This window comes from Diceros bicornis, chromosome 16, assembly GCF_020826845.1.
Source record: "Diceros bicornis minor isolate mBicDic1 chromosome 16, mDicBic1.mat.cur, whole genome shotgun sequence".
Classification (NCBI taxonomy): Eukaryota; Metazoa; Chordata; class Mammalia; order Perissodactyla; family Rhinocerotidae; genus Diceros; species Diceros bicornis.
In genome coordinates, this window is record NC_080755.1 from 36,629,781 (window position 1) to 36,643,860 (window position 14,080).

General features: G+C 35.5%; 1 protein-coding gene across 1 annotated transcript; it reads right to left on the reverse strand.

Moving 5' to 3' along the window:
• Nucleotides 1–2,584: 2,584 nt before the first annotated feature.
• Nucleotides 2,585–10,134, reverse strand: SYT4 (synaptotagmin 4). The gene is made up of 4 exons (XM_058556565.1): nucleotides 10,006–10,134; nucleotides 6,239–7,053; nucleotides 4,404–4,524; nucleotides 2,585–3,055 (listed from the first exon to the last, which is right to left on the reverse strand). The coding sequence occupies exons 1-4, from the start codon at nucleotides 10,037–10,039 to the stop codon at nucleotides 2,748–2,750; spliced, it is 1,278 nt and encodes a 425-aa protein (XP_058412548.1). The 5' UTR covers nucleotides 10,040–10,134; the 3' UTR covers nucleotides 2,585–2,747.
• Between the last annotated feature and the right edge of the window lie 3,946 nt (nucleotides 10,135–14,080).

Below are 14,080 nucleotides of genomic sequence, written 5' to 3' on the forward strand. Positions count from 1 at the left end.
AGAGGGAAGAGTGCAGGATGCAATGAAATCCCTTCACTTATTACCCATAAGTACTTGAGTCAATTGCCTAAGCTCCTTGAATTTCAGGTTTTGCTTCTGTATAATAAGCATAGTAATATTTGTCCCAGATGATTGTTATGAGGATTAAACAAAATAAAATAAGACATATGGAAGATCTTGGTTCTGAGTCACTAAAGTTCCCTAATCTATGCCAGGAGATCTATTAGAGGAACTTGAGTTTAGATAGAAATAAGAGAAGCCTTATTACAAAGTCTGTTGCTAGAAAGTTGGCATTGAAATGGGTTGGGCAAAAGCAGCAATTTATTGATGTGTTACAAATATGGTCTTACAAACATCATACAGAGCTGGCACGAAAGAACAGACACCACCTCATACACCATGCTTCCTTTCAAATCACTTCTATTGAGTTACAACATCAGAACAAGTCAGTTACTGAGTTACACAGTCCTTCAAACATGAACACCTCCCCATTTGGGTGGTTAGATTGGCTAATCAGACAAACAACTAATTTACATGTTTAATACAGTGCAGGATTTGTAACAGAATTTAAGATATTCACATTGATATTGTAATACATCAGAAAACGGTACAATTTTCAGCAGATGATGGGATTACATATGTCCCTGCCTGTTTCAACTTTCTACTTTTTCTTCTTTCTTTTCTTAAAAGCAGTTGCAAATAGTTTTACTCAACTTTTCACACTCAAAAACACTGTAAACTTTAAAAACTAAAAACTATTTACAAATTGTTCATTGTAATTTTAAAAGTATCTGTTGTTGGTTCTGTTGTTCCACTTAAAAAAAAATCATCCTCCTCCCACAACCATCCTTCACTTGGTGCCACCATTAACTTTTGGCTGTTGTGAAGGATACTTAGAGCTAACTTCTCACAACTTTTCAGAGCTCCAAAATATATTATATTTCATGGCTCAGGACACCAAATATACATCATAAAAAGGCCATTTGACTTCCCCAAACCACACACTGACTACAATTCATGTCATGTTGCTTTCACAGAAATGCTGAGTGGACCAAGATACTGTGATGTGACTTTGTGGTAGAATGAAGACAATGATGGAGAATATTCTTTTTTAATCCCAAAGTCATCTTAAAGCACAAAAAAGAGGTTGGTTTCCATTTTTGTACATACAGAATGTAAAACGTTTTTTTTTATATTAGGCATAGGCATAAAAAGCATGTATAAGTTGTTTTGAAAATGCATTGTCATAGAATTTACAAACACTGAGATATCAAACACATTCTCAAAAACTGCTAAAGTACTGACACAAAACCTGACTCAAAATGTAAGTTTTTCAGTAGACTTCATTTCTAACTTGCATATTTAATAATTCAACTGTACCCGAGTTTCACTCATACTTTTCTAAAAACTCACATATAGTGACATTACCTCAAGTGAATTCTTTCCAAATGATCCCAGGGCTCTGCTTTACTCTATCAAGTTCTTATTGAATTTCAGAGTCCTAGCACTTTAAAACAGTACAGAATACAAGTCTATAAACTGTTCCACAGACAACAGCTCAAGACAAATTAACCAAGAAGAAGATAGTGAAACATACTTTGTTGTGCTAATTTGACAGCCTAAATATATTTTGTGTGAACATATGTAAATTATATTAGGCTTGTTGTATAACTATTTTTCTATTCTCATTACTTTGTTGGTTTAAGTAATGTTTTCTATTTGGTAATGGTTAAAACTTCAGTCTTTTTTGTTTGTTTCTTTTCAAATAGTAGCTTAGCCCTTTATGAGGGAAAACAAGCTGAATGAATATTTACTTAGCCATGCCCTTTCTGTATACAAGGGGTAGCCCTGAACATACACTTGCATACTATACATATCTCCTATAAGAAAACTGCATTTCTAACTGGGTTTCTAGCTGAAGTTTATTTCTTTACCCACTAGCTAATTCAACAACTTCCACAAAGGTAAATAGGGCTTTCTTAGACCACACTGATGCTTGTTACAGGCAATGAATAATTCAAGTCTGTGGTTCTTATGTGAGATATTTTACAACATTTTAACTCACATATAACCTAAAGGGGGAGAAAAATCATATTTCAGCCACAGTGTTCTCAACTCAGCCCTTTGATAAAATGGTTTCTCAGCTTGTTCACTGTCTTTTTGAAACAAACCTGTTACTCCTCTTATGATAAAATTGTATCAAATAATTACAAACCAAAAAGAAATGACCATATACTTTTATATGCAGGACAACCATTTGCACATGACATGATTAATAGAAACAAACTAGAGAACACTTCTTTATCTTTGGATTTAAAGAAAAATAGACGTCCCCATTTGAAGAAAAATGGATGAATTTTCATAAGAGAGGGCAGCTTTTTCATTTCTAAATCCTAACACTCACTTTGACTTCCAAAGACATATTCCAATGAGATCGTCATCACTTAAACCACCTCCATAACCGGGCATTGCAGTGCAGTGTTTATAAAATGCTTGGTTACCCTTATTTATATCACTGGTAACCTGCAAGGAAAATCAAATATCTTATGAAAATTCATCCAACTTCTCTCATAAAGGGGGAAATTGTCATGATACACATTTACAGTTACTTTCTGGTCTGCTAATTCAATCCATTTCTAACAAAAAAAAGTAGCTTGCTGTCACAAGCTTGCAAACACATATTGGAAAGAAAGAAAATTGCTCCTTGCCTGGTAAAAATTATTAAGTTCCAACTCATGGCTAGGATGCTACCCATCACAGAGCATATGCCACTTGGCGATTTGTCTCCTGGGATAGTCACAGATCTCCTTCCAGTGCTCTCCACCGGTTCCTTCTGCTGCTGCTCCCAGGACCAACCGCCCAATCACCTCATTTCGGGATCCCCTTTCGGAATCCAAAACCAGAAACTCAACGCTTATCTCTTCAAGACCCTCACAAGGAATATCAAAGACAAACAGTTCATTGAACACTGCGTTGGGGGTGCATTTCTTCACATGAGTCTTCTTTTTGGAGATTCTCTTTTTGGCATGGTACAGGTTCACTTTAACATAGGGATCTGCGATGATAAACAACAGACATTACAAGGACAGAAGCTGGCTGAGGAGCTGATCTCAAGATAACGGTGCCCTTAGAGATTTCTGCATGCCAATAAAATGTGATTACAGTGAAAACAAGTCAGAACAAAGTGAAAATATGGATAAAGCTTGGCTTCTCTATTGTCAACAAATTGAAAATAAGTAAGAATGTGCAACATAAGAGAAAACAGCTCTAAGCCAGAGGATGGCAAAGGAGCTATAATGGCAGGAGGAAGAGATAACATAAAGGGGAAGAAAATAGAAGATTCTAATGACCCATTCTGATTACTAACGTTAGACAACATCTAACCTTACTAAGTTGTATGACTTTGGATGTGTCTCTCTACCTCTCTGTGCTTGGGCTGGGTTTTCTGTTGAATAGGCATTTAGAATCACAACGGCAATGCCTTTTTTGGCTTTAACTTTTCTGTGCTTCTTTAATCATCTGCTGGATTTGCTTCCTGTTTCCCAGTGTTGACCTTCCCTATGTCTCCTATAGTGTATGGATTTTAGGATCATGCCACTTGATCACATATTTAATTACATTATTTTTTGCTATTTTTCTGGTTGCAGCATATAAGTTAATTTTAGCTTCCTATGCTAAACCTTTAACACCATGTGTTCAACTTCCATTATCGAGTTATAATAATAAAACTAGATATTTAATGAAGTATATCTTTCTAGTCCTCACAATCCTCATCAACATAAGTATTGTTACTTTCAGTTTGTATAGAGTTTAAGAAACATACCCAAGGTTACTATGCTAAGAAATGGAACGGTTGGGATTTGAACTCAGACCATTTAAACCCACAGGTCGTGTGTTATTTCTCATCATGCTATATAACAAGGTATTATTTTTTTTTAATAACATTAGTCACAAAACTAAAAGCTAATTCTTAAAGCAGATACATACGGAATTAAAGGAAATATAATAAAACATAATCACAGTGTAAGGGTAGGCAGGCTCATTTAAAATACTAAAATTAAGAACTCTTCTCCCAAACCTTAACTTTACTTCCATTGCTGTATTTTTGGCAATGGCCTCTCACTTCTGCATTTATCACTACTTTCTGCTTCAACCCCATCCAGTCGGACACCTACCATGTACTAGCTTTGGCTAAGATCTTAGAACTATGTAGTTTTCTTCTTCTTGCTAATGGCATTGCTCCCGTTAATATTTTATTAAATGAGAAACAGAAAAACAATCACATCACTTGTGATTGTGAATAAAAGGTAAATGAAAATCATGATTATGTTAGCTGTTAACTATTTTGCCCAATGTATTACTCACTTATACACTGAGCCCGAGTTTTTCTGAAGCATTCTTACCTGAAAGTCCAGACACATCAGATTTAGGCAGATGTCGAGCTTTTAAAACGACCACAGTGAGGGTGTTTGTGGCAGACTGATAGCAGAGAGAGATCAGTAACTCACCCCGTCCTGAAGACTTCTAAACAAAGAGAGATGTGGTATAAATATTTTTATTATTTTTTAGTTTTAAAAGTTGTACTTGACGTTACATTTTAAATCAATATAATCATATAGTTACTTAAATGTAATTTTCTCACTTATTTTTATTTTAATATCCTAAGGAATCCAAGAACAACTATAAGCTTTTGTCGGTACCATTACCTCCTAAAAACAATTGCCTGCCATCTTGTGGTCCTTTTAGGTACTACAGAACGTTAAAATTTGTAATGAGTTAGCCACACCCACTACTACAAACATTTAAGAGGATATTTAGAGTGCAGCCTACACAGAGGTATTTTAGCTTTTGCTTTTTAATTAAATCTCTACTTTTTGAAGTTATTAATAGTAATAAAAATTTTCTAATCATTTGAATGGATCTTTATAGGTCAAAATGACTCGTTTGATTTGATTTCAAATTCTTTAACACTGATATTGGAATTTGAACTCAGACCAACTGAAATTTATTCTGACTTCCACTACTCTCCTGGCACAGAGGGCTGATGGAGTTAAAATTTTGTGACCCCAGCCCCCACCCAAAGTCTTCATTTAATCCAAGAAATGAATTAAGTATTGGAGAGAATTGACTCAATTTTTAATGCTTTGTTTTTGGACAAGATTATAGGATCTTTCTTTGTTTGCTACTTAGTTTTTACTGTATCTGTACTTTAAAGACATTAGGTAAGATGACCAAGAACTTATAGTACAAATTTTAACTGAAAGTAACAAAATGTAAACTTAGGGCTTGATTATAACCAAGAATGATAGCTGACCAGAGATCCTAAAACTTCAATACATATTTTTACAAAAGCTGACATGGGGTAACTGTATGAATACGTGCCTTAAGAACAACAAGAGTAGGGAACAGATCTTTATTCTCACTGTGCCACTAAGCAGCCAGGTGTTTCAAACAAGCTACTTAATGTTTCTGGCCTGTGACTTTCATTAATTTCAACAAAGAGACAAAGGTGAGTATACGGTCAAAATGAGCTTTACGGTATTCTATAAAGTTATGCCTTATAGACAAAGCTACTCTGAAATAGTACCATTGGAATCAACTGAGTTCTGTATTTAAAGTGAAGATAGGATTAAATTTGATTAATGGATGACTTATCATTTTCTAATAATCCAAGAACTACAGCAATACTATAACTACAAAGGCAGAATAACTCACTTCCTATTGTACAACATAAAGATGGACATTTATTATTCAAAATAATGTGATGTCTCCTCCTTGAAAAGCAATTCTATGAAAAGTCAATACAACTTCCAAATCCTCAGGGTGAATTGATTTAATTTTAAATTTCGATTTCAGATTCAATTATGCTGACCTTGAAACATCTTTGTTAACTTGCTTATGAATAAGAAACATTTGCCTGCATTTTAGTTTAAGTGGCAGTCATTCAAAATACTTATGATAGAAATTAACAAAAATATTTATATACATGGTATTTAAATATCCATAAAGGATGCCTATTTATTTTATACTACTAAAATACATTAAGCATTTCAGTTCTGAGATTTATTTCCTTTCATCTACTCTACTCCCTTGCTCCCCATTTGATTATGATTAATAATAATTAAACATAGTAAAGATGATATGTACAAAATTTATCATTTTAATGAAAATCCCCTAGATACAGAAAAGCTACATAAAAGATTGTTTATAAATACTTTAAGCACTAAAAAGGAATTACCCTAACATTTCTCTTGATAATCTCTCTGTTCATTAACGTTTTTCCACCAGTTAATTCAATGCCTGCAAGAGGAATAAGGACTTCTCCAATGATATCATCTCTTGAAAACCTGTCAAAACTCAAGACTGTGAAGTGCAAGGCCAACTCTTGGATCTGAGTGTAGGGGATCCCATAGAATGTAAAGGTCTCATCAAAAGCTGGATCCAAGGTCTTCCTCAGAACTCTGGTTTTCACTTTATGCTTCTTCTCTGGGAGGATCGTCATTTTGATGTATGGGTCAGAGGTCATCGATTGCTCATCCATGGCCGGCAAGCCACGGGCTTCCTTGATATTTACCACGAATGCTTTCTTCTCAAAGTTGTACTCTAAGGAAAAGAAGAGGTTTCCCAGCTGCTCTTGTTTTTCTTCTGAAGAAAGGGAAGTGCTAGACTTTAAGCTATCAGGGGAAATTGCTTCTTTTCCCCCTTCTGAAAAGAGCTTTGGGGTCACATTCTCCAGATCAGAGGCGCTGCCAGCTTTGACATTTGTTTTGGGAAAATTGCCATTGAGATCTCTCTTCTCAAGGTCGAGGTGCAATGAATTCTTTGGCACAGCTGGGTTATTCTTTACTTCATTTTTGTCATCTGCTCCAAACTTCTTTTTGCTGTTTAGGTTTTCAGGGTAAATATCAACTCCCTTTAGCACATGCACAAATTTATATGGAGGAGTCTTGTTAGACTTCGATGATTTTCTCTGACAGCAGATCCATGCAAACAGAGAGACTGTGAAGACCAGGCCAAATGCACTGAAGATCCCCACCACTGTGGGGATTTCATCTGAAAAATCAAATGACCAATAACATACATTAAAGGAGCAGAGTTGGAGATATGAACCTATTTGAAAAGCATACTAGAGCTGGCAATTGCTGTGGGTTGCACAGAGTGAATTACTTTCTGACTGGTCTGGGTATGAGTTATGTCCAAATTTCACATCACCTTCAAGAATAAACATATCCCCTGGGTGACACACATAAAAAATATACAGTATGATGAAAACTTCTTTATTTCAGTAGTTTTTCATAAATAAAATGAAAAGATGAAACTGGGCCTGGATCGGGGATGGGGGGATGTTAAACGACCCTGACCTACCTCTGTTTTCTCAGACAATGTGCGTCAACTACAGCATGATAGGTCAGTACTAATTTCATTACGTGTTCATTGACATTTTGAGGCTTTCCAGAAGCATCAATTCTTACTGACTATAAAACTCTAAATGCACATTCTTCAAATACTGAGAGATTCTGTATTCTTAGTAGTTCTTTATTTATCCAGGATTCAAGCAGCAAACATCTAGGGACTCAGTGGTTTGGGTAATTTTAAGAAATAGTGGAACATTATCTGCCATTGTCACAAACATTAGTAATTTCCATCCAAATTATGAAATGGTAGTAAAAGAAATGTACATTTATTAGGGGAAAAAAGAACAAAAAGAGATGAACACCCGGATGTTAACGTTATACAACTTATAACACTATAAACTCCTTGTATACCCACCTAAAATTCCTCAAACAACATTGAATTATCTAAAGTACAAATTAATTCCACCTAAGTAGGATAAAAACCAAACAATGGTTATAAGTTAATCATCATTCCTACATATGTAATGAGAAGAGTGAGTATAGATAATTTAGAGTTCAATTTTATCCATACCTAATATATTCCTAGCACATTTCCGTATGGCAAATGGTAATCAAAGTGAAATTGGCATTCTTTCCTTGAACGAGGGCACATTAAATTACTGACATTAGGTAACATTGATTATGAATAAAGCTTACCATGTTCCATATGTAAGCATATTTCTTCAGCAAATGATTAGTAACACTGTAAGTAAAAGCAGTATTGCTATATCTGAACACAGTGCATCAATTGAGTCAATGTTTAATATAATCAAAATAAATATAACTAATGTAATATCACCTGCATTTAGTTTCATTCCAATCTGTTTTTTTTTTTATCCCAAATAGTAAATAATAAAGTTAAAAGTCCCAGTCAGGAAAGGGTTAAATCTTGTTTAAATAACCCCTAGAAGAACAATCTTTTGTTACTCCCCTTCCCCATCCCCCCAAGTCTTCTGCCTATCTACCTCGTAATCACAAAACTGAACTCAAAGAATATAAGATTAAGAAATGGCAAATAAGAGCAGAAGTATCTAAGAAGATTTTAAAAAGGCAAAAAAAATAAAATAAAACGACAAGAAAAAATTCTGTAATTTAATTATATCAAGAAGCTGAATCATATAGAGATGAAAAATAAACCTTTGAATTCCCCAAATAGAAAAAGCAGTGAATGCTATCGAAAAACAATAAGGCAAGAGCTAAAGATAATCAGCTAAACTTAGTATCAGCTTTTCAGTTTTCCTTCTATTCAAGTCTTTGTGGGGGAAAAAAAAATCCCCTCCTGGACTCTCTGATAATCCAAGCCATGGAGCAAAAGCAAAGTCATGAACTAAGGCAATTCTTTAGCCAATGCAAGAAGAACAATAAAAGCAATAGAAAATGAGTTTTAAAAATAGACTGATGGCCCAAGCTACAAGATATTTTTCACTAGCACAGTCTGAAAATGCCTCAGTATTAGAAAATTTCTGATTTTCAAATAAGAAATTGGGAATAAACATCACAACAATATAAACTCAATCACTCAAATGGAAGGCTGTGAAACTCATTTCTGAAAATAATATCACAAATTGTTTCTGTTTAATATTTATGTCAAATGGCAAAATATTCTCTATAACATGGAAAGACTCAACTACTCCCTATGTATTCTCTACTGATAAGATCTTAAGCTTTTGAGAGCAAAGATCTCAGTCATTTCACTCAATTTAATAATAATTATCATGCACTTATAGATACCATTCCTTATTCACAAACTTCTATAAAATTCCTTGATTTTTTTTTTTGAATACTTGTAAAGTAAGTAAAACTCTGATCTCTTGCCTTTGGAGTATAGTGAGACCTAAAAATACTACTTCTTTATTTGAAGAAGTACATCTGATTTTATTTACTCAAAGAGAGAAGGAGAGCAATGGTGCCAAAAATTTGGTATAGGAAAAGGGAAATTGAACTGGAAAATAGGAGTCCTAATTCTAGTTTCCAGTAGCTTTTAGCAAACTGTTTGACTTGCAACACTTCCCTCATCTCTCTAGGCTTTGGTTACCTCACCTTTGACATGAAATGGGCTAAGCTAGTTCATTTCCAATATCCCTTTAAGCCTAGCAACGTAGGATTCTGTGTCTTTCACCAGCAGCATATTTCAAGGATACAAGAAAAACATCCTTATGATACACTCTAATAAAACATACATCCCAAACCCCCAATATATAAGTTGTTTTATACCAAGATCAAACTCTCATGTAATCACAGAAACATTTGGCGTTCCCTAATAAGTTAAATACAGAATTACCTACAGATAAAAATCACCTACAGAATTAATGACAAGTAAACAACAGACCCCTTTTCCTTTACTCAGCACGTGCTGCGTTTTACAGAGCTACCTGAACGTTTAGGAACTTCTTGGATGTAAAATCCCCCTAGCAGAAGGCAATTTTAAGGAGAAAGATACCAAGGAAGGGAGAAACAACAGAGATAAGCCACGATTGTCCATTTACTGTTCTCATTTTCCTTACAGATTAACTACCTAGGAAATCTATATTCAAAATCCCGCGGAAAAAACACAGTCCACCCCGGAGTATTCAAGGAACAAACGCAGTTATAAGTTGAGTAACTTGCTTACCAAATTCTTCCCGGCTGGGAGTGATCGGAGCCATTTTTTGCTGCGTGTTCTGTCCGAGGTGCTGAACGGAAAACTCCCCGGCTTGGTTCACTTGCCTGGATCTGAAGCGCCGGCTTTCCCGAGTGCTGAAAACAACAGCGCAGAGCCCAGGGGACCTGTGCCTGGAGCGGGGAGGAGGCAAAGAGGGAGGTCCACTCGCCCTAGCGCACTGATTTGCCACCCTGTTCCTGTTTTGGCTCTTCTGAGAAGCTCGTCTCCTAGACTCTAGACGTGGCTGAAACCCGAATTGACGCAATCCTGACGCTAGAGGGTTGAAATCAGCACTTGCCCCCCTCCCCTCTTCCCTGCAAGCCTCTCCTCTCCCCTTGCTTTTTTCTTCCTCCCTTCTCTCCTGAGGATTCAACACACACTCATCAATTATTTTAACTGTTGGACTACTGGAGAGTAGCTTTGCTGTTTTGCGGGGGCTCAGAGGCACATGGAGATGAACCCCGAAACTCATCGCTGTCACTTCCTAATGTGAAATCTCCTGACCATCAAGATCAGTAAAAATGTGTCTGTGCGTTATCAGAATAATGCGATTTACAGAGGTGATTCACGGGTAGAGTAAGAAGAGAGAAATTTCTGCATTAAATGACCCATTGTAAAATGCGAGAATATATTTCTGGCTTTCTAAATTTTTCTTCGATGTATTATACCTATGTTAGAAAAAAATTCACTGCACATTGATCCATTTGAAATAAGACAACAGTTTTCCCATTATAATTACTTATTTTCTCATGCATTATTAGTTTAAACATTTTGCTGATATTTTTGCTCCATCTGTCTGTCCGCTCCCTTCCCTTTAATATCTGACATTTGACCAAAGTACTTAGGAACAGATGGGCGTAATCCCTTCTGTATTCAGACTCACTCTCAGTTATGACTTTTGCATATAATGAGTCTGCTTCTGGAATCACATTTCTAGTTAAAAGCCCTGACTCCTAATAGGTTTGTGTAAAATAGTTACAAGAATCAGACCAAAATCTAAAATGACATTGATAATTATTGATTATTTTCAAAGGAAAACTTAGTTTTTTGTGAACTGATGATATTCCTGGGGTTGAGGAACTAGGAAAAATATGATGTCAGAATCTGATTAATCTGAAGAGTGTACCTTTGTAAAACAAGTGTTTAGCAATTTTCCAAAGGAGAGAACTCAGGCTGTAACTCCAACTGTCAATTATTGCTCCAAAAAGAATTCCTTTGCTCTGGAGCTTAGTGAGCAAATGACAGTCAGTCTGTGCTGGGCTGGGGGAGGCGGGGGCACTGGCTGAGTCTCAGAAAGCTACTGTACAAGTGACAGGTTCCTGCACATTGGCAAGAAGCCACTCTGAGCGTCAGGACTGTGTTGGTGGAGAAATTGGCTTCCGTCTTTTGCCTCATGGAAAATTTTATCAACCAAAGTTTCTTTTCTTCCCCTTTCTATTTACTCCCACATACTTGGTATTTTAACATTCTTCTAAAAGATTTTTCTTAAACTTCTATCATTGTGCTATGTAAACACACAAACAATGTCCTGCATTTAATTTTTCCATTGGCAGAGTCTGTGTTTTGTGTCCTTATCTTTCTACTTCATTCAGATTACTTGCTTCCTCAGTTGTGCATGCATCTGGTGGGATTGTTCCTAGGAATAAACATCCATTAGATAAAAGAGAGAGTGGTATTTATTTGTGATGTGTATCACAGGTAGACAAAATATATGAGGTGAGGCTTACTAAAAATGTGTGTTTTCTAGCTAAGTTATTGCTAACATATGGTTAACCTCAGTTGTTGTAAACATAAGTACCTTATGTGTATGTTCTATATAAATTAGCATCTCATTAATTTTACTTTCAGGTGGTAAAATGCTGTCATCTAAAACCTGTCTAGATTGTTTAAACTCTGTTTCTACAGAATGCCACCCCACCAGGGGCTGTCTCATTTCTAAGGACATATTGTGATAAGATTACCTCTTGCCCAGAATCAATGGTATTGTGGACATAGTAACTATTTCATTGCTCGCTTTAAAAGCAAACTGAAAACCAATGTTATTAATTAAAATGTCAGAGGTTTCCCTCATTTTCATTTGATGAATAGCATATTATTAATTACCCAACCTCTTTAGACAAACTTCTAGCAGCACCAGATGAGGAGTGGGAAGCTGACCCAACACAGAAGAAAAACCGTTAAATTTCTTATGATTGAGAGTCACACCCTCCCACCTTATTACATAGTTCTCTTTAGATCCAGCAAACGAGTAATCAATTCGCTGACGTGAGCAATACCACTCTTGCAGCAGAGACTTGGGAGGAGGGGTTGTTGCTAGGTAACCACCTTTTTGCCACCCAAAACACAGCCTCAAACAAGTTCCTGCCCTGGGAAACGCAGACCATTCTGTACAAGCGGCGGTGTTTACTTCAGAATGATTCTTTGTTGAAGTGGTTCCGCGTTTACCCTAGTTTATTGCCGATTGCAAATGTCTACATATACTTTGAGAAACAATGAACAGAACACTTGAATTCAGTTTGGTTTTAAGAAATCCGGTTGAATTTAAAGACTACTGATGACTCATTATATGATTGTTTTTATCCATTGTATTCATTCTAACTTAATATATAGTTTGACTTATAGAGTTGATTTATATAGTTTATTAATTATATAGTTTAGTTTATATTTTCTCCATTTCCTTACTTAAAAATATTATTGGTGGATTTGTTTAGAACCTTCTGTTAGGCAAAAGAAAATTTCAAAAGGTTTTGAAAATGTTGCAATGATCTTTAGTAATCTTTAGTAATACTCAGATTAGTAATACAAAGGCATTTTACTGGTATGTGGGTGGAGGAGAATGAAGCATCTGATAATGGATAATGGATAATTGTTTTAATGTTCCATATCATTCTATTAAGAATGCTGGCTCTAATGTTAATAGAATAGATTTATATTACAAGCACACCCAAGTCAAAATCCTGCAAGACAAATGCTTTCCCAATCGGTATCACAGAAATCCCTTCACTATGTACCATTTCTACATTTGTTTTTCTTCAGCATATTCCGCCTTTACTATATGCCAATCTAGATTAGGCTTTGATGGCTCATAAGTGAAAAACTCATTAGCCTAAACTCAAAAAAGCTTATAAACTTCCCTTCTTTCTTCTTTTCTTTCTTTCAGTATGTACTTATTAAACATTACTACTTCCTAGATTTTTGGTAAGTAGGGAATTTATGTTGGTCAAGATGATAAAAATGATCCTTGCCCTCATGGAGCTTACAGACTACAGGAGACAAGGATGTCCCTTCCTCCAGAACTGGGAAAAAAACTTATTAGATCATAATTACATTCATATTTCTTTTACTTGGTACCTTCTACCAAGCTTGGTCAGCAGTATTCCACAGCTATCACCTTCTGTCCCATTCAGTCTGTCCGTATTGACCTTTTTCTTCATGACTGTAGATTCATTATGATTCTTACACTCAGATTGCATTCTCCCATGTCCTGTATCTGTCAGCATCTTCTTTCTCCTCCTGAAAAACTGTTTGACAGTATCTGGTAAAGCGGAACATAGACATAAGCTATGGTCCTGCAATTCCACTCATTGCTAAATTCTAAACTGAAATGACTATATACAAGTTCAAGAATGTTCATAGCGGCATTGTTTGCAGTAGCCAGAAATTGGAAACAGCTTGCCTTTCCTACCTAGACTATCCTATACTAGACTGGATAAATAACTTTATATACCAGAATACTATACAGAAGTGAAAAAGAACAAAAATGCTATAAATAACAAGGATGAATCTTATAAACACAATGTTGAATGAGAGAAACCAGATGAAAAACAAAAAGAGTAAACACTATAAGATCTATTTACTAAAATTTCAAAAAAATAAGAAAACCTTATCAATGTTAACAGTAGTCATATTGTGATTATCTTTGTAGGAGGCAATAACTGAGATGGAGCAAAATGGAGATTTCTGGGGTGTTAATATTCTTTATCTTGATCGGGGCAGTAGTTAATAAGGTTCTTTTTTTAAATTTATTGAGTTGTTCATTTATAAT